Genomic DNA, 27756 nt, shown 5'->3' with positions numbered 1-27756 from the left:
AATTAACAACGAAACTAACTACAAAACTAAATAAGCATGCAAAATATGTCAGCTACAGGAAGCATATAATTTCAAGGATATAAAGACAAGCAAGGAAGAGTAAATCATGAGTCATATAAGTATCATCTGTCATTATCTCAATTTCCTAAATCTTTATTTAATTCATCCAAAGTCATTGTGCGACTTTTTCCTACCTCAAGAGGTTGCGACGCTGTGAAGGCCTACGAGTGTAGGTGATGTAGGGCTCAGGCCGCGGGACATGAGCGGGCTCTGTTGCGTAGACTGCCAGGAAACACAAAGTTTGTATAAAAGCAATGAAAGAAGAGACAGGGAGCAGAGGTGTTTCTGATGCAGAGCATCCTGAAGATCCGATCTTTGAAGATGAATTGGATCCAAATCCAATTCCTAAGATCCACTCCAGGATGCAATCCGAGGCAGATTCAATCGTGCAGGATTATCTGGGTCCAATTGGATCTCTGCCAACCCAGACCCATTTTGATTATCATGTTTCAATTTTTGAGATATTTTGCATATTTCTCAGAGATTGTATTTTTATTAGTTTGATTCCATTTTTGGCATGTGAAGAATCACATTAAACATGTTTTTTTTTTGTTTTTTTTGGAGTTGGATTTTTTTGTGATACTAGCGGGTGTATGGGGTACAAGGGTAGTGTTTTTATTTTTCGCAAATTCGCTTCTCTAATGTATTTTGGTGCATGATCCATTTCACTGCTCAATGTAGATCTAGATCGAGATCCACTTTCAATGAGGGGGCCTAGGTGGCGCCACCTTGGTGTGATCCATCTTCGACCTTATTCAAATTTTGTTGACCAGTTAAGAGTCAAAAGTAGGTTGTTGAAGATTTAATAGCTCTTGACAAAAATGAGGCCTTACACGCTCGTTTTTGGCGCAAGGCTTGGGAAGGCTCATGGCCTCTTTAATGTGGCCCTTCCCAAGTACAAAGGCCATTTGCATCTTTAATGTGGCTCTTTCCCATGCTCTAGAGCCTATTAATGAAGGGAGGTTGACCAAGGGAAGGGAGCTTTGGTTATGAAAATTTTGAAAATTTTCTTGGTAGAGAAGAAGTGTTCGAAGGGTGAAGATAGTCTCAGTATTTTGACTGTATCTCATTAGATACTGGTTTAAATTACGTGATCTTTAGCTTGTTGGAAAGCTAAGATCGTGCCTTACAAGTTTGATGTTTACCATTTTGCGTGATTCAGTTCGATTAAGCCTCTAAAATCCCTGGTAAGTTTTCTGCTGATGGCATCAAGCCCTTTGGTTGGTGGAAAAACTCGAGTTTGTGATCTTTGAGAAGATCGACCTTGACGTGGCTGTGTAAGCAATCTTAGTTCATGTTGGCTATGGTTCGAGAGGATTCTTTCCGGTGTCGGCTATTTCCCAGCGACATCCATTATCGTTCTCAACCCGGATATCACCATTGGTTCTTCGTTCTAGCCCTTTGTTAATCTTATTCACATTTGTTGCGATTGTTCATGATTTATCGTTGTTAAACTGTATTTAATCATTAGAGAGTTGCGAATACATGCTTAAAAGAGTTTTATGTTAAAAGTTGTCTCATTTGATCTTAAGTTATTTTGGGTTATTGATGTGTGTGAATGAACTCAGATTCTTTCAAAAAGACCAAATTGTTGTTCTGTGATAACAGAGACGTCCCTGATAAAACATCCATGTCGGGCTCATTTCTGAACGGATTTTTGCGTTCTTTAGTTTCCCGAAAAGCTAAGACGATTGTCTCCAACTTTGTAGTTGAGATCTTTTTTAGATTCTCCTGTTTGAACCTCTGAAATTTGTTGTCAAGACGTTGGACTAACACAAGTCCATTGTCTCTTTTCTGTTACAGAACTTTCATAGTTGTGTTCAGTATTTTCTTGTTATCGGAAGATTCCCTGTATGAAATTTGGAATTTTTTTTATTCTGTGAAAAGCTAAGATCTAAATTTACATCTTTCTTGTTTGGAGATTTTATTGAATCATTGTCTTTGTATTCCGAAAATATCGATTTTTGCTACTGTTAGTTTGCTGGGAGTTTTTGGTTTCATGCTCGTTAACTATTACCATTTTATAATTTCAAAAATTCATAGTGGGTTGTAGGAATATCAGAAAATTTTGATCTTTGGTGTTTTAGAAAGGTCTAGATCTGACCTTCGTTTCTTCAGTTGTGAGTTTTTGCAAACTCTAACGTTTGCTGGTCCCAAAATTCCTTCAAACAGTCTAACCCTGGAATCCAATAATCTGTGTTGGACTTGTTTAGCAGTCCCGGTTCTGAATCCGTGGAACAAACATTCCTTCTTCGAATCTGGTGTTTCTGGATTTGTTGGAAAGTTGTGCGAGTAGCACACAACTTTTATTTGGATCATTTCTGTCGAAGTACAGTGTTCGGGTCCCGAAGCCCATTTCTCAGAGTTCTGTCCAGACTCTGCATCGTATAAGCTTCCGTGTGCGGATCCGTTTAGATCCTGGATCGGTGTGTACCGAGTCCACACCGTACCTTTGCATCAGTTTCCCTGCTTGCCAATCGTCGGCCCAAGCGAACAAGAAAGGATGTCATAACACACATTCGCTAAAACAGGAATGATGAGAGGGAGGCATACCCTCCAAGTTGATTAGTACACAAGAGGCAAGGGTTGAACCCCCGCCTGAAAGAGCAGGCCTTGACGACAGGGGCTCCATGTCGAAAGGAAAACATCGGTAGTGACATAGCCCCTCCTTTCAGAAAAAGGACAATGGTAGGGGTCATGCCCCTGCCTTCCGAACTAGGTGCGCAGGGTGGGGGGCTGCCTGTCACCAGGCCACGGTGGCATAGGCCTGGCTCTGCCTGACAAATAGAAGGGGGGGGGGGAGCGTGGCAGGGCGTCGCTGACCTCCTGCTAGCTTTTTGACAAGCATAACTAGAGAGGGAGAACGCGACAGGGTCTGTCGGCCCTATGTCGATCACAAGAAAAGAGAGGGGGAGGCAAGGCTTCACCCTGCTTGCCGAAACGTTCAAGTGGTAGGGGCGAGCCAGGCAGAGGCCCTGCCCTCTGCTAAACCAAGCGGCAGGGGTCCAGGCCCCTGCCGAACAAGGAAATCGAACGAGAAGATGGAGAGAAAAGAGGGGGAGGCCGCGACAGGGGGTCGTCGGACCTTTCGACTAACACAGAAATAGGGGGAGAGGCCACAACAAGGGCCACCGGCTTCCCAATAGACCGAGAGAGGGGGGAGAGCGTGACAGGGGCCGTCGGTCTCCTACTTGCTCTCCGACAACCAAATAAAGAGAGGGAGAGGCCACAACAGGGGCCACCGACCTCCTGTCAGCCTCTCAACTGACTGAAAGAGAGGGGGAGAGCACGGCAGGTAGGGGTGGCAAAATCTGACATGACCCGCCAACCCGACCTGCCAACCCGCTTCTTAGGCGGGTTTGGGTTTGGCTTAAACGGGTTCGTGTCGTAAATGGGTCGACGCACCTAACTCGTTTATTAAATGGGTCGGGTTCGTGTTAGGGGTATGCCAACCTGGCTGACCCATTTAATAAACGGGTTAGGCGAGCGGGTCAACCCGTTTACCCAAACCCAACCCGCCAACCCGTTTACCCGACCGCTAACATGAACCCGACCTGCCAACCCGCCTGCCAACTCGTTTACCCGACCAACCTGACCCGTTTATTAAACCGGTTAATCGTGTCGTGTCGGGTTACTCGTTTAATAAATGGGTCGGGTTCTTGTTTGCCACAGCCGACCCGTTTAATAAACGGGTCGGGTTCGTGTTGAGGTATGTTGACCCACTGACACGACCCGCCAACCTGACCCGATTGCCACCCCTAATGGCAGGGGGCCGCCGGCCTCCTGTCGACTCTCCGACAACCAAAAAGAGAGAGGGAGGGCACAACAGTGGGCCATCGACCTCCTGCCAGCCTCCCGACGAACCCAAAGAAAGTAGTAGTAGTAAAAGTAGAAGAAGACGTAGAGGGAGCGTACTTGTGGGGGTCGGCACCATCGCGCGTAGAGGGCAAGAGGTGGAGGAGGAGGAGAGAGGTGCCTTCGATGGGAGCCCTCTCTTCCCTCACGCTCTTTTAAAGGTGGTCGGGGAGGAGCTCAACAGGGAAACCCCGAAGGGTTTCTTGATTCATCACGTGGAAAGGGAAACGCAGAGGGGGGGGGGGGGAGAAGGGTTTAAACAAGCCCTCACCCCCCGTGTTTTAACCCTAACGGGTTATCAGATCTGGATCTGGTCCGAATCTAATCCGGGTTCAAAAAGGTTTTTTTAGTGGGTTTTACGGAGAGAGAGAGATGCTAAATAGGTTTCTCGGCTTTTCTGGTGCTTCTTTCGTGATTTTGACCCCATAGATGTGTTTGACATGGTCGATTTACTGAGAATCAATGCTCAAATCATGTGTTTTTTTTTTTATGAAAAATCAATATTTGTAGCCTAAAATTTTTACAAAGATTTTGGTCCGTTGATTTTTGAACCTTATATAAGTCCACCCATGCATCGGAAGAACACTCCCATAGCTGATCCCTACAAAATCGAGTATGTAGATCACATCTCCAGTCATAATTTTAAAACAAAATGCAAAAAGCCAGGAAAACTCATTTATCATGTTTCTCACTTTCTATATATATATATATATATATATATATATATATATATATATATATATATATATATATATATATATATTGTTATGATCTTGTAAATGAAGTTTTATATAACACAAAAGGAGCAACAAGAAGGAACCTTATGTAAGGTCATTAACATTAAGGGGCAAAAATCTTCAAAAGCTGCTTCACCATCACTATAAATGGAATAAGTGCTATAAAAGTACTGTTAATCGCCCACTTTATAAGAAGATTGAATCGTCTTAAAGACTTTGTACTCAGTACTACTGAAAAAAGAAGCCCTACAACCCATCAGGATCTGGTGCTCAGTTACCAGGAGATATATATATATATATATATATATATATATATATATATATATATATATATATATATATATATATATATATACACGCACCTGTAATTGAGTGGGCAGGTTAGAACCCTAATTGAATAGGGAATTTCATATCAATATTATGTCATTATCAGCATTTTTGATGTCAATTTGATCTCCAAGTACGATCTTTATTTGATATGCAATGGCCCTAAGTACAGTTTTTCTCATCTAACTATCAAAACAATGTTGAGAGCTAGTGTGTTGAAATTGGTAAGGTGGCCGCGTATGTGGAGGAATGAAGGTCCAACTTTCTGTTGACATGTGCAATGACGAAGCAGTAATGCCTTAATTAATGAAACAAACAAAAGGAAAATCCTACTTGAATTTGAAAATCTAATTCTAGGAAACCGTTTTGGGAACAGTTCTCACCAAAATAATTATGAGTACGAGAATAACAAGAAATAAGGAATGTTTTCCAGATATAACTTATTTTAATGCAATTGTCGAGTACTTATAAAGATTAAAAGCACTTCATTATAGTTATTGATGTTGTTGGTTCGATCTAGATGATAATTCACTAAAAAACGGTTGGTGTACGCTATCTTTTTCGCCATTCCTGACCTCTTTTTTCTTGTCATAGGAACGCGCCATTTGGGTTAGTGTCATCCTTGGACACAATAGGCCACTGGTCTGACATGAGATAAGCTGCCAACGGGATGAACGGTGTCTGGTTACATGCGGTTAATGCGTTTTGAACATCATGCTTGTCCAAATCTTGTATATTTGTTTTTGTAATAAATGAAAAATAAAAAAAAAGTTCAAAGAAAATAATTAACTGTGAAATCACTATCCAATGACTGAACCCATTCGCTCCCCCCACAGTCAAATATCTAAGAAGTTCGTCTAGTTACATATTTCGTAAGACTCTTTTCCTAATCCTGTCTTTACCATTTTCATGTACTAAAGTTGACTCCAAAATGATGTTTTTGGTCATTTTGAGGGCAAGAGTCAAGTGATGGTGTTCAATGATCCTTTCGGAAATTCTCAAAGCTTGGCCTCCATAATCTTTAATTGTGAAACGGGATCTCTACCACTGAAATACTTGATTCTACCACTCCATTTGGGGATGTATAGAGAGTCACATTGGAGTTTGGTGGAGGATAAAGTGTCGAAAAATGATTGTACTCTATGGCTAATTTGATACATTCTTTGAAATGCTTCACAATTTTTGTTATTTTCTTTGTCCAAAATCATAAATAATTGATTTTCAAAACTCATTTTTATCGTTCGCACATGTGGACTTTTTAAGTATATGTGAATTTTCTTTCAAATATCTGACTTTTTTTCAGAACATTAGTTCTTCTTAGATCTATATCTCTCCGATTCGAGGTCTAAAACTTGCATTTTTATAGTCGAAAATCTAAGACACAAGCTTGTAATTTTTCTGTTTTGAGTTTGAAACGAAAACACTTCTAGGGTTCTTATTTTTGAGTTCCAAAACTAGGATAGAAGCATATTTTGTAAACTAGAATAGGTGTGCTATGCCTTTTTTGTTTGCTATATGCTATTTTTTGGCTACCTATGCTGAAAAATTGAGAAAAAAAATAGATCGAGACATTAGCTTTCCAATGACACTAAGATCACCTTGATCTGATGAGCGGTTGGTTAGAAAAGTTTTCTAAAAGATAGATTGTTCAACTGTTCTAGTATGCAGAGTATGCTTTTATTCTGGTTTTGGAACTAAAAAATGAGAACCTTGGAGGTGTTTTCGACTCTGACTTAAAATAGAAAAATTATAAGCTTGTCTCAACTTTCTAACGATTGTAAAACACATGTTTTTTTATGTCGGATCAGAGGGATTCAAATCTGAGAATGAAGATAGTTTTGCATAAAATATATATGTGATTTTCCTCCTATATATGCATAGTTCATCCTAAACATGTGATTTCCTCCTAAACATGCAATTTTTTCCTAAATATTTGCGAAGTTTCTCCTATATATGCGATTTTCTTATAAATATATGCAGAGTTCCTCCTATATATGCGATATTTTTCTTAAACATGTGATTTTCTCTTAAATACATACAATTTTTAAAATTTAATAGGATGTTTGCACATATTTTTATGCGAACTTAGTCAGATATTTGCAAAGTTTCGAGGTTTGAGTTTAACAGGATGATCACACTAATTTTTATGCAAACTTCCTCATGTTATACGAATTTCCTCATCCTCGCGTATATTTTATATAGACTTTCTCATCCTCGCATATATTTTATGGAGATTCATTTTATACAAACTTTCTTGTCCCTACGTATATTGAACAATCTATCTTTTAGAGAACGTTTCTCTCTAATTGCTCATTAGATCAAGATGATTTTGGTGGCGTTGAAAAGTTAACGTCTCGATCTGTCTATTTTTTTATTGTTGTTTTTCTAGATTTTTGATGTAGGTGGTCGAAAAATATCATAAAACAAACAAAAAAGGTGCAGTTGTTGGGGTTGTATGTCTTGTTTTAGGAATGTTGTCGGGGTTGTACTTCAACATTCGTTCATCATTTTCCAGTGAATCAAGTGTCATTGAAAAGGTATTTCTGTCTAGTTTTTTTATATTTTTTTCGGAATCCTTCATTTTATGAGTCAAAATGTCCTCTAAAGATTGATTGGTTGGTTGTTCCAGTTTGCAGAGTATATTTTTATTTCAGTTTTGGAACTTAGAAACGGAAATCCTAGAGGGGTTTTCGGTTTTGACTAAAAACATGAAAGTTATAGTCTTGTGTCTCACTTTCCAACGACTATAAAAACACAAGTTTTTGGCGTTGGATCATAGAGATACAAATCTGAGAAAAAAGATTGTTCTGTAAAAAGTTTGCATATACAGGAAGTTTACATGTGCGAAGGGTAAAAAGGTTGTTTTTAATCTAGATATTTACAATGTTGAATATGGAAAGATTATCGAAAATTGTAGGGCATTGCGGAAAACATGTCGAATTAGCCGTACAATTCAATCATTTTTTGATAGTGTGTCAAAAAATTCAATCTTGTGTTTCTTCTTATTCTCTAGTGTAGGTAGAATCAACCTTGTGAGTTTCAACATTTCTTGCTCAGTTCTTCACTTCCTACAAATTTTTAAGATTTCTAATGAGGTTGAAAAATGCTTCAATGCTTTGTTTCAAAATTTTAGTTGGTATGGGTCCATTGAAGGGAAATTGAAGATGACTATCAATTGATTGGCTATCTTACAACCATTGGATGTGGGGGTTTGAGAATCCACAACTTGGGAAGATTCAACAAAACCCTCGTCTAAATGGCTTTGGAGGATTTGTAGGAAGGCACTCTTAGTATTATTTTCTCAAAAAAATATGTCTTAGTTGGTTGATCTTAGAGTTGGCATGAAAATCACAAATGGAAAAATGACTTCAGGATTTGGAAGGGATGGTGCATAGTGTTGGACCACTTTAACATGGTTGTACATGTTAAGGTGGGAAATAACATTGAGTGTAACGATTCCAACTCATCCTCGTGAAAAGTGGATTCTTCTTTTTTAAAGCAATTCAAAAACCAAAAACCAAGGATCTGAGGCCTCACAGACTTAACAACTTCCAAACCATGAGTGATCTTTACATTGAACCAACCAATCAAATGGCTAACTTTATTAATCAATGTCTGAGATAAGAATTAAATTAAAGTTTAAAATTACAGAGTCACATTGTCCAAAAATAACATAAGTAATTCACACAATCTTGTAGTCTCCTTGTGACAGTCATCCCCATCAATGAGCTACAGTTCTTGAGAAAAACATTGAGAATACTGGGTAAGAATCAAAGATTCTTTGTACTAATTCTTTTAGAAATTCAAACATATAAGAAAAGACCATAAATCAAATTCATGCAAGATATTCAGAAGAATATAACAATGACAATCTCATAAGTCATTTACCATTCGAGTATTTAAAAGCAAGTATCATGCAATAACAATTTCTCATATGAAACAAAACAAGTAAGAATGCATGAACTAATGCAGACAATAAAGATGCATGATTAAATGTGTAAAACCTAAATTTTTTTAGAAATTATAGAAATAAATAAAAGAGATTTTTTTCCAGAATTGATAGGATAATATGATATTATTTTAAATAAATTGGATCCAAATGGAGCTTGGATCTGAATAGGGTCATATCGAATCTGACATGTAGATTTGGATATAGCTAGTGGATTTGGATCTGAAACCCAATTGGGGTTTGATTGGATTTTTTTAATAGATCCAAAATATTTCGTGACCCAACCAAGATCTGAAATCCAGTTAGGGAGTTTTAGGAAATCCAAAGTATTAGGCGATCCAACCCCAAAAAAAAAATCCAAGATTCATCAGAAAAGTTATATGCATATAAATAAATTAATGTAGACATAATTACAACGAAAAGTGAAGTGGTGTTGTGGAGATGTTCATTGCCTCTTTGGGAGATGATGTGAGTTCAAATCCCACCACATATATGGTTTTGGTAAGGTGTTACATTTTCTTTTTTAACAAAAAGACTATAACTTCCATATGTATATAAATAAATTAATAAAGACTCTAATTGCAACGAAAAAAACAATAGTGTTGTGAAGAGGTTCCTTGCCTCTTTATGAAATGACTTGAGTTTAAATCCCACCACACACACGGTTTTTATTGTGGTATACTATAAAGAAACAAAATCTTGATTAAATTTTAAGACTATACGGTTTTCTTTAAGAAAGATAAAGACTAATCGAGAAGTCCAAATTAAGAAACACAATTAGGGTTTTGGAATTCAAAATCTTGGTTTTAAAAAACATGAAGAAATTTCTTCATGTAGCACATGTTTTCCCCTATAGGCTTTAATATAGAATTAAGAAGAATGTGAAGGTTGAAAGTTTAAATTAGAAAACTATCTATCCCTTCTTTCACATTCACTATTTTCTTGATTGCCTTAGCGGGAAAAAAGGTAAGAATGGAAAATAAATAATAGATTAGGAAAGAACAAAAGAGGTGTGAATGGAGAAAGAGGAAGGACAGTTTCAAAGAATGAGTATTTTGGCAATGAACCAAACGAAATAAGATGGGAGAAGTTTAGAAGTTGCCATAAAAACAAGATACACGATTTTTTGTTGGGTCTCAATCTCTCTTCTCGCATTTCCCCTCAATTTTTCTCTCTCCCTCTTTCTTCCTATCTCCATCTCCTCCATCATTTTCCCCACACTTTGGAGAGGCTCCATTGATAGCCATGTAGAAAGAGGAGGAAAATTTTACACTACCGAAAACCACCAGTTGGAGTGGAAGAAAACACTGGGCCAGACGATATCTCAAAACCAACTTTATCAGTCTCACTTTGAGTTTTGATTTATTGAACAAAGGTAAGGGGCATTATATCCTTATGCATGTGTTTGATGCCCTTTAGCATAAGTATGTTGTATATTGTTTGAATATATGTATGAAAATACACATATTCAACCATGGGTCTTAGCCATGGTTGACGTATGGTCATTGACCCTTGTATAAGAACTATAAATCATGAATGCTTGTTTAAGTTAGATTTTTGAAGATAAGAAAGTATATTTCTTATGTGTACAATATTATGTAGATCTAGGATATTTCAGTTTGAGATAGAAAAAAATTATGTTCATGCATCCTACAAGATTCATTCATTATATTAGATTAAAAAAAAAAGATGCATATATGATTCCAATTTTATGTAGTGTTCATGACGTTTGGATTACATACGTAACGACCCCAACTCTGACCCATTAAAAAGTGGTAATTTATTATGTTTTTTAAAACAATTACGAAAATATTCTAGAGACCTAGAGCCTTACAGTCGTAACCACATCTACAACCACAAGGGATCTTACCTTACCATTACTGAAAGCAATCCAATTTTTTTCAATAAAATATGAAATGTCTAGAGACATAAACATAAATAATGATAATAATACTAATAATAAGAACAAATCTCTAAGGTAGAGTTCCTTTGTCCAAACTGAACATTGTTTAGCAATCATGTAGTTCTCGTAGCTCCATGTTGTAGCAAGTCCCATCACTGAGTCTTAGAAACCGTGAAAAACACAAGAAGTAGAGTGTCAGAATGCAAGATTCTACATACGAATATCGCTCTCAATTCAAATAAAAAATGAGAACATAAATGAGATTCATGCAGTATGTTAGAGGAAATATAACCACTATCTCATGCTTCAATTGATCATTTATGCACTTTAAGAATAAGAATTATGTAACCAGGAATATCACATTTCAGAAAGTAATAAAGTTGCATGATCTAATGCAGAACAGTAAAATGCATGGATTCAATGCACATCCATGAATAACTTATTAAGTTATTATCAGAGTTTTCTTTTTGTATGCATACCCCTATTTAATGCACACATTTTTGTTTCTCTTTTTATTACCATAACCTGCAGACACTCAAAATGGGTAAACAATCCCCAAGTTCAAGTTGGTCCCTAGTTGTAGCTTAACACACAAATTGGTATTTCAATACTGGGTTTCTTACTTGGCCCTCGACCAACTTCAGGATTCAACACCATTCATCGAAACATTAGAATTGAGCATCTAATATCAGAACATTAAGAAAACCAGTATCCACTAATGTCACTTTCTTGGTATACCAATAACAACAATTATGTCTACACGCCACCCCCAGGCAAAGTGGCAGAATCTTCCTAAAATTGTGGCCGAGAGGTGAACCACTTAGTTGGGTTCAGGGTCACAAACACACACAGAGTTTTAGTATCCTCACAGTTCCCTAAAACTATAGCCTAGGATTCCCACACTAAAGAAGGGACATCTAGGAAAACATTAATTACATGTTTTCTTGTTTATCTTTTTATTTAAAATAATGATTTATTTCAATTCTTTATTTTTCAATTTAACATGCAAAAGTCAAACCTTCGTTTCAGAATTCAACATGCAAAACTCATCACGGGACTACAATCTGTTATCACATGAAATAATGCAATTTGTTTAAAAACACTAAGTTGATTTTTGCAATGCATAGACTAAATATGGAGCAACACATGCTCAAGGCCCACACGGTCTGCGGTGATCCATTTTGACCATCGATGCATTCAAGGCAAAAATCATAATGAATATGCCACTTATGAAATAATTCAATATGCACTTAAATGCACATTCACTTATATTAAACAAGATTATATATGAATAACCAATCTCTTAGGTATATGATCACATGATACAAAATACAACTTTCATTTTCGTGATTCTTCTCATGATCATTATGCAATTATCCATGTGATTAGGTATGTCACGGGCCTATTTCCTTCAATGGGCCAGCGCGGCGCGACGGTCCTTCCTTACCGCCGCAAGCCTACTCGTCAGCTCGCTTGCCGGTCGCGGAAGCTTATGATCAGAGTGCAAGAGAGCAAGAGAGAATAGAGGGAGAGAAGTTGCAATCACAAGAAGCAATCACAACGAGGGTGAACAAAAGAAAGCTCAACGCATTTGATTCATTCACAATTTTGCCCGCAGGCTATTACAGTTCAAGTATACGGGCTGCCCCTTCGGGGTATTAATTCACCTGAACCGGGCAGCTTACATCAGACTCAACAAAAGCAAAACAGACTCTAAGCGCAACTGTACACTGTAAGTCGCAAGGGAACATGCTCCCCCCTTCAAATCATGCGCCGTCCTCGGCGCCATCTGTTCCGTGGTAAGCCCTGACTTCAGCCGGGTAGCGGCTGTTCATTCGAAATGCAGGCTCCCACGTTGGTTCCGTTGTTTCCTCCCACTGCACCAAGTATTTCTTCGCTTGCCCCAAGTAGTTGACCTTGTGGCGAAGGATCTGACTGAGGTGCTTCTCGGCCCGTTGTGCTGCCGGGGCCCTCTGCATGATGGGAGCGCGTTGCGGCACATTGCGTTCCGGGTATCCATCATCTGGATGGAACTGCTTGAGGTTGCACACGTGAAACACGGGGTGCACCTTGAAGTCTGGGGGCAACTCCAGCTTATAGGCTATCTTACCCACCTTCTTTGTGATGGTGAAGGGTCCCTCATACTTTCTGAGTAGTCCGCGGTGCCGCCCGCGGAAGATGCCTGTGCGACCAGGATATAACTTCACCAACACTTGGTCCCCAACTTGGAACCCTGCGGGCCGACGGTGTTTGTCCGCCCACTTCTTCATTCTCTTTGCCGCTTTGTGTAGGAATGCCTTCGCCAACTCATTCTGCTCGTGCCAGTCGCGAACAAACTGATAGGCAAAGGATGGCCTTCCCTTTTCCTGTGCGGCAAGCGTGTGCGGGGTCAGTGGCTGCTGCCCCGTGGCTATCTCGAACGGGCTGTGGCCTGAAGACTCGCTCTTCTGCAGATTATAGCAAAACTGTGCCACATCAAGGAGCTTCACCCAATTTTTCTGATTGGCACTAACAAAGTGCCTGAGATACTGCTCCAGGATCCCGTTGATACGCTCTGTCTGCCCATCAGTCTGCGGATGAAAGCTAGTTGAGAACAGCAACTCAGAGCCAAGTAGCCGAAATACTTCACGCCAGAACTTGCCCGTGAAGCGAGCATCACGATCACTCACAATGCTCTTTGGTATGCCCCAGTGCTTCACCACATGCTTTACGAACAACTCTGCAGTCTTCTCTGCAGGGCACTCCTTAGAAGCTGAAATGAAGGTGGCATACTTTGAGAAACGATCCACCACGACCAAAATAGAACTGAGGCCCTCTACCTTTGGCAGACTAACAATAAAGTCCATGGAGATGCTATCCCAAGGACGTTCTGGAATTGGTAGAGGCTCAAGGAGACCGGCAGCCTTCTGGTTTGTCCCCTTATCTTGCTGGCAGATGAGGCATGTCCGCACATACCCCTCAACATCGTCTCTCATCTGCGGCCAATAGTAGCCGCGCTCAAGGAGTGCTAAGGTCCGCTCCTGACCAGGATGGCCGGCCCATAGTGTATCATGGCACTCCTTGAGTAGCTCTCGGCGGAGGCTTCCCCACCGTGGTACAAAGATGCGCCCCCCTTTTGTTACGAGGAGGCCGTCTTGTAGCCAAAATCGCCGAGTCTTCCCTGCCTGCGCCAGAGAAACAAGGTGTTGTGCGGTCGGATCTTGCTGCGTACCCTCGCGGATGCGGCTCAACAATGCACCCTCCAAATGCACTTCAGAAGACTCCGCACGCACAGCTGCCAATTCAGCCCTACGGCTCAGGGCATCCGCCACAACATTGGTCTTCCCAACCTTGTACTCCAAGGCAAAGTCGAACTCCGCCAAAAACATCTGCCATCGAGCTTGCTTGGGCGTCAGCTTCTTTTGCGTCTGAAAATAGCTCGTGGCCACATTGTCCGTCTTGACGACGAACTCGGCACCCAAAAGGTAGTGCCGCCAGGTCCTGAGGCAATACACAATGGCGGTCATCTCACGTTCGTGCACTGTGTACCGCCTCTCTGCATCCTTCAGCTTACGACTCTCATATGCAATCGGATGCCCGTCTTGCATAATAACTCCGCCAATGGCAAAGTCTGAGGCATCAGTGTGGACTTCGAAGGGTCTCGAATGATCAGGCAGTCGCAGCACTGGCTCTCTCACTAAGGCTTTCTTCAAGCCCTCGAAGGCATCTTGGCACGCTCCTGTCCAGAGCCATACCCGATTTTTCTTCAACAAATCTATGAGGGGCGCAGCAATGAGGGAATAACCTTCGATGAAACGCCGATAATAATTTGCCAAGCCGAGGAATGACCGCAATTCTGGCACTTTGCTTGGCGGAACCCATTCCTGGATGGCCCTTATCTTCTGCCCATCCATACGCAGCACACCACGCCCCACAACGTGGCCAAGGAAGCTGATCTCCTCCTGCCCGAAGAGACACTTCTCTCGTTTAACACAGAGGTCATTCTCCTTCAGCACCTGAAACACTGTTCGCAAGTGCCCGACATGTTCCTCCATGTTACTGCTGTAGATCACGATATCATCCAGATAGACTACCACAAACTTGTCTAAGTAAGGGTAGAAAATCTGGTTCATTAAAGTCGTGAATGTGGCTGGAGCATTTGTCAACCCGAATGGCATTACTAGAAATTCGTAAGCACCATAGCGGGTGACACAAGTTGTTTTCGGCTCATCACCTTCGGCAATCCTCACCTGCCAATAACCCGATCGCAGATCTAGCTTGGAAAAGATACGGGCACTGCCTAGCTGATCGAACAAGTCTGCTATCAATGGCAATGGGTACTTGTTCTTCACCGTGACCTTGTTCAAGGCCCGGTAATCCACACATAACCGTTTAGAGCCATCATGTTTCATCTGAAAAAGGACCGGGGCACCAAATGGGGCTTTTGATGGACGAACAATGCCTGCGTCCAACATCTCGTCTAGCTGCCTGCGCAGCTCCTTCAACTCTGCTGGCCCCATACGGTATGGAACCATTGCGGGAGGCTTTGCTCCCGGGGTCAACTCAATCTTGTGGTCGACCTCGCGTCTTGGCGGAAGACGCTTTGGCAATTCCGGAGGCATCACCCCCCGAAACTCCTCCAATAGAGGGGCTAGGGTCGGCGGCACTGCTGCTTCTACCTTCCCTTCATCTGCACGCACTGCAACTAGGAATGTCTGCTCCCCATGCTTGACACCCTTCTTCAGTTGCATTGCTGATAACACTGAAGACTTGCCTTTCTGCGTAAGGCACTGCACTGTGTGGGACAGGTCCGATCCCATGATCGTCAACGTGTTAAACTTTGGCAGCATCATCACATTCTGGCTTCGCAGAAACTCCATACCCAGAATCACCTTGAAATCGTCCAGGGGCACCACAGAGAAGTTGGCTTTGCCGACCCAACTCCCCACTTGAGTAGCCACATCTCTTGCTTCACCAAGAATGGGCTTGGCCTCAGAGTTTACTGTTTTGATAGTCCTCTGCTTTGGCCCAGTTTTCAAGCCCAACCGCTCTGCCTCTTCCCGCGAGACAAAGTTGTGTGTGGCCCCGGAGTCTACCATTGCCGAAGTAGACTTTCCATTCATGATAACTTCTACGTACATAAGTTCCTTACTGACCTGCATGTTCTTAGCTGCGCAACTTCTAGCTGCGTTAATCGATCGCATAGCGCCCATCCTCGGTTGCATGGTCTCAGCGTCACTGCCTTCAGTATCGCTGCATTCTTCCTGTGCAGCATTGGCTTGCCCGTCGTCCTTTACAAGGCGCTTTGGGCATTGCCGGGCGATATGTCTATCACCACAGAACCAACATGTCACAACCGCACCCTTGTTGCTGTTGTTATGTTTTGTGTAGTTCTGTTTCTTTTCGGGTTGATGGCGTGTCGACGCCTCACCTTTATCGTTGCGCTGCTCATCCTTCTTGCCTCCGTGGTCAGGCTTCTTCCCAACTTTGGTTGATGGGGTGAAAGGTTTGCGCTGAGTATCAACTAAGCGCTCCGCCGCCACATATGCATCTTCCAAAATACGGGGGTTGCTCCTTTCCACTTCGGACTGTGCCCATGGTTGAAGTCCCACAATGAACCAGTTGAGCATGTCGTCTTCTGGCATGTTAGGTATCTCCAGCATAAGCTTCTGGAACGTTCGGACATAGTCTTGCAACGAACCAGTATGTTTGAGTTCACGAACCATCCGGTAAGCCTGTCTCTGCGCATTTCTTGGCATGAAGTAGTTGCGCAACTCTACTTTGAAGTCGTCAAAGGTGTCTATCACACATTGACCCCTCTCCATGTCATTGCGCTTCCGCCTCCACCAAGCGATAGCATCACCATCAAGTAAGGCCGCTGCAGCCTTGATCCTCAGATCTTCAAGGGTCACATTTTGGATATCCAAGTAGTCTTCTACTTGGAACAAGAAGTTCTCAATGGCCTTGCTGTTGCGAGAACCATTGAATTTTGCGGGTCTAGGTACATCAATTCTTGACGATCTCTCACCATTTCCGCCATTCAGGGTCACCGTCCGCTGTAACGTACGGTTTCTCAACTCAAGATCGGCCACTGTAGTCGTCAACGAAGTGACCTGCCCCATTAGTAAGTTCACCTGCTCTTGCAGGCTCGCCACCACATCATTCAATCCATTGAATGAATCACATGCACGTGAAATCGCTTCATCATGCGAAGTCACATCTTCCACCAGCTTATTAACAGTTGCAGCCAACTCTTCTTGGCCCTGAGGTGAACCCATCTCCTCAGCTTCGGCAACTGCCTTGCCTCTGGTGTTGCGCAAGTGTTGATAAGGCGCCACGATGTCTTGCTCACAAATCGCAGCCTGTCGGCGTGTCTGTCGACACCGACTCCGGAGTCCCTTCCCCAGCACGAGAACGGGCTCTGGTACCACTTGTCACAGGCCTATTTCCTTCAATGGGCCAGCGCGGCGCGACGGTCCTTCCTTACCGCCGCAAGCCTACTCGTCAGCTCGCTTGCCGGTCGCGGAAGCTTATGATTAGAGTGCAAGAGAGCAAGAGAGAATAGAGGGAGAGAAGTTGCAATCACAAGAAGCAATCACAACGAGGGTGAACAAAAGAAAGCTCAACGCATTTGATTCATTCACAATTTTGCCCGCAGGCTATTACAGTTCAAGTATACGGGCTGCCCCTTCGGGGTATTAATTCACCTGAACCGGGCAGCTTACATCAGACTCAACAAAAGCAAAACAGACTCTAAGTGCAACTGTACACTGTAAGTCGCAAGGGAACAAGGTAAGTGTCATAACAAAAATCTAAATTCAAAGGTATACATTTTTATTTCATGCATATGTATGTAGACATCACTTTAAATGTCAAACGCATGCATAACCGACATGCCCTTGCTTTTTTGGCAAGCTCGGGGTACGACACTCGTACCTACTGAGGCCCTACCATTGCTACCCGCACACAGGAAAACATTGGTAGGTATAGTAGCACATTCCAATGTTCTCATGACATATGCATAACAGCTCAGTAAAGGTCATGTAAAAATTTACACATGTATGTTCATGCAAAACTGCTTATAGTGTATGTCAACGTCTACACATTTACTTGCATGAGATTAAACTTTTTAACATATATTAATTTGGAAATAACATGAGCCTCTCATAGATGCAAATCTGAACTTTTATAACATAAGCATGTGTAACATGTGTAAATCTAGATAATGATAACACATTAAAGCATAATCTTATACATGCTTAATTATGCACATGATGAGTATTTATCCCATAAAAAAGCTAAACATATAACAAGGGAAATTTGAATACCTTAACCTGCGAAAATCAACATGTGAACTTTAACATGCATAAATATGAATACATTAACAGGCACCCCAATATATATATATATATATATATATATATATATATATATATATATATATATATATATATATTGGAAAATGGCTCGGCCCAACCTACTCAGGTTGGTTGGCCTGGCCTGGCAGGCCTCTGTATCTGCCTAGCCAAACCCAGTTTGACTAGGTTTGACAGAGCAACTATTTGCCCAAAAATGTAACACATTTTTTTGATAGGGTTTCAGCCCACTTGCCAGCCAAACCCAGTTTGGCTAGGCTTGATAGGCTGCCAAACAGTCCCCAGTTGACACTGGTTTGGCTGGGTCAAACCCAGGGTTCGACTAGGCCTTGTAAAAACATAACATATGATTTTTTTCAGATGCATACAATCATGAATATTGTAGGGAATCAGACTCAATTAAAATTTCTAATACACAAAATGAAACACACACACACACACACACACACACACACACACACACACACATATATATATATATATATATATATATATATATATATATATATATATATATATATATATATATTGCCAGTTTACCCAAACCATAATAGATTCCATATTAAAACCAGTGCTTCATATACATTCTTACACAAAGCAGGCCTATAACAACGAGTGTGTTATTCTAACAAATCTATTTCAGAACTACTTCCAATAACCAAATTTGATGCTTACTTGATGAATTATGATTCTAATCTAACTGATTTAGGAATCATATTGTGTACAAATAAAAAACTATAAGTGACCTGTGCAATCTCTGTCTACTTATAAAAGTAGACTGATCTGCATAAGGGACAACTGAATTGTACATGTATATATATTCAGTTTTTTTTTTAACCTCACCCTATAGCAGATCTGGGCCAGATCTATGTATGGCAGTCATGGCCAGTCTACTCCAAACTTGTCCCATGTGTGTGTGTCAGACCAGTCCAGATCGGCCCAGACTACATCTGCTTGATCTGTGCAAACCTGTCTACTTATAAAAGTGGACGGATCTGCATATATAAACTCATACATCTATTTTCTTTTTTTTTCTAGTTTTTACTTTCATAAAAGATGAATCAATAATAGGATATATATACCTAACACTATTGAAGGAGAATGAATCAGGTTTTTCTTTATATTTCTACTAACATACTTCATAGAATCTGATTTGCATCTTCTTTTCTCATTTGAGAAGAGAGAAGGGCCCATACATTTTTTTGAGATTTGAAAAGAACCCCATGTGCTTCGACTATATGTAGGAGAAGACGACTTCTTTCTTCTTCTTCTTCACACGTCTCTCTGTCTCTCTTTTTCTCTCATCTTTTTCTTCTTTTCTTCTATTTCTGTAGTTCACAACTTTTTTTTATTGAGGAAGCTCCTAGAGGTGACGCCCCTCTAGGGTTTCCCCATATGGTGGGATGGAAATAGAGTCCCACTCTATCTCCAAATCCCACTTTTTTATTTTTCCTAAACCTCCTTTTTGTTAACTTTTTCAAACCCCATTTATTACTTTGATTCTTTTACAAATTACTCTTGTTTACCCTTTTACTTACCTTTTTCTCTCCTCATTTCATGGTTAGTGTAGATTCTTCTCAAGATTACCCATACAATAAGTTTTGAAATTCAGAATTAATACTCATTAAATAATAATTTAATTATTTATGAATTATTTATTACTAAATAAGTATCTAGAAGCTTCCAGAGGGTATCTTATCCCTCTAGAGCCTTTTTAACTTTAATTTGAATATAAAAATAAATTTAAAGCTATATTATTGTTAGGTATGGGTTTGGATCTGGATCTAGATTCAAGATCTAAATCCATATCAAAATTCTAATTGGATCCTGGGCTGGATCAAATCCTAATTAATATGGGTCTTAGACAAAGTCTAGATCCATGTTAATTTGGGTTAAAAACATTGGATGCAATCTGATCTAAATTCGGCCTCGGTCCATCGAGGCAGTCTCTTTTTGGGAAAAAATGATTTTTAAGCCAACCATAGCTTGGATTGGAAAAAGTAAAATATTGTTGGACTCGAGATTCCGAGACACATCCAATGACATATACTCTGAATTTCACTTCCAAAATTCGACTGAATTTAACCTAAATTTTGCTCAAAATTTGCTTGAATTTAAAGGTCAAAAATAAAACTTTTTGCACCTTTTAATTGGCTCGTTTAGACCTTGTTGATGAGACCTGGGTTGATTCCAGACTTAAAGAACATTGGCTTATTATTGAGGTTTACTTGATTTTTCTTCTATACTTAGCAAATTTTTTGAGAAACTCAAATTCAACTAAGTATGAGAATACATGATGTTACAACATAAACACTCATTCATACCTTGCATGATTTGGTCATAATACGCTCATTTGATTTTCTATTATGTTGAGAAGAAACAAATAAAGAACGAAAAATTGGTTTATCATATTGGGGCATATTTATACTTAGTTCCATGGATTAAACTATAAATAAGCATGCAATAGCTTGTTTCATTTTTCCTTGCAATTAAAATCCAAAATTTGAGTGATGTTAGATATGTGTGATTTTTTTGTCATGAATTGGAATCAGATTAAAGGCAGCCTATACGGCCATTATATCACGCATGAATTTACTATTATTCTTTCGTAGTTAGGTTCTGTAAAAAATTTATATATACAACCTATTTGATTTTGTTCACTGGTTGTGAGACCATACCTGAATAGTCAGATCGTTCCAATAGAGATAAGGTCAGTTTTCCCAGATCTGAATTCCATATTTTGTCACAGAGCGCACTGCACCCTGTTGGGTGTTGCCGCTACTCATGGCAGAAAGCCATTGGCTGCTGGCTGAGAGATGCATGGCTCAGCATGCTCGTCGAGCATGCTAGGCTTGTGCCATTTTTGAAATTTAAAAAATATATATAATAATAATATAGATACACTGGATGTAAACCAACTGGAGTCTGCAGACCACCAACTGGTTGCCTCTCCCTTGCTGCACAACAGGATGACACCTTGTTGAGCACAACCATAGTGGTTGGCCATGCCAAACATGGTTGTTGTAGAAGCAGCTAGCGCACGTCACTTTGTGTTGGGACGTTGTTGATTCAAAACCCAATGGTATAGTTGTATAACTGGTAGGGGTATGCCTAACCCCAGCTTGCCTTTCAATATATATATATATATATATATATATATATATATATATATATATATATATATATATATATATATATATATATATATATATATATATATATATATATATATATATATATTGCAGACCGACTGGACCTTTCAACACCCAGCCGGCTGCCAACATTGGCTCGCAGCCTACTATCGTGCCTTGTTGGTCACAACAAACATGTTCTACTGTGACAAATAGGGGCAGCAACAGCTGCACCCAACATAGGCTTCGCTTACTTGGCAGGAACAATTAGTGCACGTCACCTTGTGTTGGGACATTGCAAGTTCCAATCACAATGGTGTAATTGTATAACTGGTAGGCGTCTGTCTAAACTCAACTTGCCTTTCAAAAATAAATTAATACTAGGCGTGTATGCATATCGAAGTGCACACAATAGTATTCTTGTAAATTAAATGTTATCTTGCTATCATGTGGGTTGATAAGGCTTAAGAAAATGTTTTGAATATATATATATATATATATATATATATATATACTGAAAATGATTTTAGTTCAAGTGGTAATGGCATTCATAGTATGACTAACAGTGGTCCGCCACAACCCAACCAACCTATATATATGTATGTATATATATACATTAGATATATGTGGTAAGGTTGTTATTAAATTAATTGATGTTCGTCGCTTTGTACTATTGCGTTGTGTGTCTCGATCCTTAATGATATTGTGGTACACTCAATCAGAACGATGTTTCTATTCGAAAACCCATTAAAATGATATAAGATTAGCTATTTTATGTTCTGTCATCTTGTATCTTGTCAGTAAAATGAACATACATGAGCATAGTTTCGTAAAATGCAAAATTCATTACATTTGTGTCTGTGCACTTAATAGGGTGGTCGTATATTTGAAAACCTGGTAAAATGGTAAAAGAATGATTATTTCATGATTCTTGCCATTATGTTATTAAAATGAGTGTACATGTGTGTGTTTCGCAAAAATGCAATTTTTATCATATGCACATGCAAATAATGTTATGTTATTACTGAGCTTTCACAAAGAATGAGATATCTATGATGCAAATTGTTTCATATGTAAATTGAATATATGATTTGCTTATGAATGTCATGACAGTACATGGACCGCTTATTGTTAAATGCATGATCTTGATAATTGTATAGTTATGAACATTATAGGGTCATGGATTATGCAAAAGCTTAAAATTAAACTTGTGGTTCTGCAGAACCCTTGTAGTGCCATATAAGCACTTATAAAATCTTGTACTTGGGATATGCTATGGTTGATGCTACGTTTGATGTGTATGTCTGGTTGTGCTTCACCCAAAATAGAGCATGTGGTTGCATGATCAGTGAGGCATAATACATATACCCTAATTCAGAAATAAAATTTAAAATAATGCAAATACAAGTACTCCGCTCAGATTTGAGCCTGTAATTTTGAGAAAAATTGTTGGTGCCTATTGTGTACTAGCTTTGTAATGTGTAAACACTTAGATCACCTCGAGTATGGGTTTGGGGTTTCGAAAATCCCTTATGGTGCAATGACTCACATAAAGAAATAAACAAAATTTAATATATGCACATATAACCTAAATTATGGGATTCTGGGTATACCTAAAAGACTATATATTATCGGTTTCCTAGGGTTATGGGTACACCTGAAAGACAGTGTATGTTGTCAGACCCATCTTCTACCATGAAGAGGGCAAATGGTACAAACTCCGTGGGACATTTATGTTTTTGTGAGAGTGAGGCATCTCACCCGGTCCCCAGTCCTCAGATTTAGGGGGTCAGGACTACCAATATGTTCAAGGTGGTAGATCTAAGTTTTTTGCAGAAGTTTCAAGATGTATCATATTTCTAGATTTTACCATTGGAGAGTACTCTCTCGATCGTGGATCGTCCCCTTTGGGTATCCGTACGACTAGTCACATAGGGTATTCAATGAAAAGTATAACAAACCCCCTGTATGGTCTCGGTCTGCTACGATGTCGAATGTCTATGCATACCCACAGGGTAAGTTAACAAGAGAAACATAAAGTTAGTTTACTTTTTATGTCTTTAAGTACGTACATTGTTTAATATTGCATTTATTATAATATATTATGGTTCATTTATGAGATGCGTAGTTTCAGTAATGTTGTTCTGTATGTATCAAATGTTAAACTGCTTGCATTGGGGTGAATATCATAGAACTTGTATGAGTTTTGGTATTTTGTACATCGGTATTTGAATGTGTTGCACATATACTTGTACACATGACACTTAGTACACTCATATTTATATTGTGTTTCTTACTCAGACTAAGAGTAGTATGACCCCTCTAAATTATTACTTTTCAGGTAGCAAATAAAAATTGCAGAGCAATTATGAGCATCACTGCAAGTTGTGCCATGAGACCATATCTTCTATTGATGTCCTATGGAACTCTGACTACATTTATTATTTTTGTTATTTATAAATTTATATGACATGTAATATCGCAAGACAAAATTTTACTCATTTAGCCTAATGATATGGAAGTTGTGTTATCACCTATAACTCGCTCAATTATTTAATCAAGGGATTAATCAAATAATCTGCTATGATTTAAAAAAAAATTGTTTCAAAATTTTTGAGTTAAATATTTGGAGCATTACACAATGCACATGCATGAACAAATTATTAAGTTATTATCAAAGTTCTCTTTTACATGTATACCCCTATTAAATGCATGCAAGTTTAGTTTCACTTTTCATTAAACTCATAGATACTCAAAACAGACACAAGTCTAAGATAGGTTCTTAGTTGTAACTTAACACATAATTTGTATTTTATTACTGGGTTTCACACTTGTTCCTCGATCGATATTAGAAATCAACACCATCCATTGAAAAATTAGAAATCAACATCTAATGTCGGGACACCAGATAAATCAATATCAACTGATGTCACTTTCTTAATATACCAATAATAACAGTTGTGTCTACAATACCACTTTTAGGCAAAGTGGCTGAAAACTCTCTAAAACTGTGGTTGGGAGGTGAATCACCATATCGGGCTCAGGGGCACAAATGCACACAAAGTTTTAGTATCATTGCATTTTTTTTAAAAATCATCATCCAAGATTCTCGCAATGTGGATCATTTTGCAAATCAACATGCACGATACAACACGAGATCTGGCTCACTATAATTTAATAGGGCAATTAATTTAGAAAGCCAATAATTTTAAGAATGAATTTTGCAATGCATAAGCACTAATCTTGGAGCAACACATGCTCCTAGCCCATATGGCCTACAGTGGTTCACATCTAACTACCAATGCATCTTATGCAAAATCCTCACTGAACATGCAAACACACAATTATTCAAACATGTCCACAATGTACATCATTCTCACACAGCAAGAATGCACATATAAAATAAATTGTATATGCATATGAACAAATGCTTGCAACATGCATTTTTCATGATCCATCATATGTATAAACTCTCAAATAAGCACATGATCATATTCATGCATATTATAAATTTCATGAGTTTTCATGCATAAGATATAAGCATGATAATTAGTGCATGTCATAACCAATAACCACTTTTGCCATCTACATGCAACAACATTGGGCATGTTCGGGATATAAAACATGACCACTGAGACATAACTATGTTGCCATAATGCATAGGACAATATTAACATATTGTTGGCAGCATGTTTCTCATGTCGAAACATGCATCCAAAAGCAGTGGACCAATGCTGCACATAAATGTGCAGTATTGTTCTGCCCTACAACAACCCACCAAAACAATTTAAAGCACGTGAATAATGATGTTGGTCAGACCATTACACGAGTTAGCTTAAATGCCAAGAATAAAAAAGGTTGATTTAAGTAGTTGATTTTGGAGGACCGACCCCCAAGCACTTGGCCATCACACTTAAAGTGTCCTGGACAGATCTGAACAAGATCTGTCTACACTATGTGCATTGGCAGATCAATCTGGATCTGCATGTGCACATAGCTGACACTACCCCATATATATATATATATATATTTATACACACACATATATATACAATCAACTGCCGATCTGCCCATGATAGCAAAAAGAACAGGATTGACTCGATTATCAATATGTAGTCCAAAAAAAATCAAGAGAAAAAACAATACAGGATTTGCGACAGTTCAAGAGTCATTACTAAAAATTGGTTTGTTTAACTTAACTGCATTTAGGTAGATTTGATATAAAATAATTTACAACAACCAATAAAAATTTCAGCATACAATATGAATGACAGCCGATTAAACCTAGCTGTGACAGTGGTCAATTGAAGAAAAAAGTAGGTTGGATGTACAACATACCAGCCACTAAATGCAGAAACACAACATGCTGGAAATACACGCTTGTGCACAGTTTTAACAAAGTTATCAAGAAAAAAAAACATTACTACGAACAAAAATCAAGCACGGTCATTTGCTAACCATTACAGCATCATGTTGTTGACAACATACTGTTGCTGGTTGGTAACACGCTGTCAGCAGCATGTTGTTGCTGCAAAACTTTACAACAATAGGCTGTTGACAAGGGCTAGTGGTGCATGACAAAATCGGCAGCATAATGCTACAAAAAAAAAACAGAAATTTCTTTTTACAAATCAAGTGCCAATATTAAACTAGATTTGACAGTCTAACGGTGTCCAATGAAAGTTTCAATATAACATAGTCACGACAGTTTGTATAAGTGGTTGTTGAGTGCCACATTCATGTGTGATTTCTCTTTTTGGGTTTAGGGGTCCTGCTCACCTCTCGACATTCTGACTTGGGCTCATTGCGGGTGTTGATTGGCTGAGAATAATGTCGAGCACCCGCATCAATGCTCCTTTCGTCCAAGGCCGCATCCGGTAAGTGCCTCTTTTGCGATCCATTTTATGCTAACACTCTACCGGTGAAATATAAAGGCTTTCAATGAATCCATAAGCCATAACTTTCTGAAATAAAGTGTTTAGGCTCTCACCCACTATATTAGAGGGGTTATCCCTATCGCAATCCTCTCTGCATGGTGAAGTCACCCTTGTTACCATTAACATTGATCGACACCTGCACAATGGAGAGCAACTCGATAATCCATTGGGTAAAACACTAACCAAAGGCCATTCCCTGAAGGCACCTGATTAAGAATGACCAGTCTACAATATCGAAAGCCTTATGAATATGTAGCTTTAGCGAATAAAGGTCAAACAATTTAGGGTTGTCATTGAGTGCACCACTTCATCTGCAATCATGCAATCCCTGACTGAGAAGAAAAGCACTCTGGAAAGGTGAGATCAAGTCAGGAAATACCGACTTGAGGCGATTCACAATCAACTTAGTGATAAGCTTATAAGGGGAGCTAAGTAATGAAATCAGACGAAATTGTGAGATGTCCTCTATATTAAAATCCTTGAGAATTAGAATAAATTTACACTACAAAAAAACAGTTGATTAGCGACGGAATTTAGCGACGGCGTTATATCGTCGCTACTTAGCGACGGATTAACGAGAGAAATGAATCTGTCGCTATATTTGGAGAATTTTACGAAACTAGCGACAAATTATATTCTCTCGCAAAATCCGTCGCTACGTAGCGACGGATTTTGCGAGAGAATATTTTGTCGCAATAAATACGGCAGTTAGCGACGGAATTGCGACGCCTAAAATTCTGTCGCAAAATAGCGACGACCTAGGCGACGAAATATTTTCTGTCGCCTTTTTCATTTTTTGAATTACGATAGCTTAGCGACGGAATTAATTTGTCGCTAAGCCGTCGCGAAATGTCGCATTACCCCTAATCCCAACCCTCTTTTTCCTTTCTCCTTTCGCTGCTCCCGCCCGCCGCCCTCTCCCTCCTGCCGCCCTCTTCCTTCGGCCGCCCTATCCATCCCTTCGACCTCTCTACCGGCCCCCACCGTTCGCCGGAAGTCGATCTTCGTCAAGCTTCCGTCGCCGCCGCCGCCGCCCGGAGCAACTGCAGGTATTTCCGCCCCCCCACCGTTAAATGGATTGGGGGTCGACCCCCTGCGTTTTCCGGCAGGGGGTCGACTCCGCCAGGCGGTCGACCCCGGTAGGGGGTCAACCCCCTGCTGTGTCCGGCCGGGGGTCAACCCCGGTAGGGGGTCAACCCCCTGCTGTGTCCGGCCGGGGGTCAACCCCGGCAGAGGGTCAACCCCTTGTCATGTCTGGCAGGGGGGGGGGGGGGGGGGTCGACCCCCCGCCGTGTCCGGCCGGGGGTCAACCCCTTGTGATGGTCGACCCCGGCAGGCGCTCGACCCCGTGAGGGGGTCGACCCCGGCTGGCGCTCGACCTCGTCAGGGGGTCGACCCTGGCAAGGAAAAGCCCTTTCCCATTGCACCCTCTCCTTCGTTGCGCTCGAGTTCAACCCTCACACCTCTCCATCCACAGCCTGATCCTGAGCCTCTCCCATGTC

At 40.0% G+C, this 27756-nt stretch overlaps 1 protein-coding gene across 2 annotated transcripts in view; it reads left to right on the top strand.

Moving 5' to 3' along the window:
- Positions 1-23851, top strand: part of UVR3 (DNA photolyase family protein) — a 131555-nt gene extending 107704 nt beyond the window's left edge. Inside the window, exon 14 of one of the 2 annotated variants that reach the window (XM_089988993.1) lies at positions 23659-23851. In XM_089988993.1, the coding sequence (XP_089845119.1) occupies positions 23659-23669 (11 nt within the window). In that variant the 3' untranslated portion in view covers positions 23670-23851. Of the gene's footprint in view, positions 1-5573; positions 5913-23658 lie in introns of those variants that run through there. The other variant, XM_089988992.1, reaches the window with a different exon arrangement.
- Positions 23852-27756: the final 3905 nt, after the last annotated feature.

Source organism: Nuphar pumila, chromosome 15, assembly GCF_984573655.1.
Source record: "Nuphar pumila chromosome 15, dmNupPumi1.hap1.1, whole genome shotgun sequence".
In the NCBI taxonomy this organism is placed as follows: domain Eukaryota; kingdom Viridiplantae; phylum Streptophyta; class Magnoliopsida; order Nymphaeales; family Nymphaeaceae; genus Nuphar; species Nuphar pumila.
The sequence above is the reverse complement of the archived record's forward strand: the minus strand, read 5'-3'. Positions and strand labels throughout refer to the sequence as shown.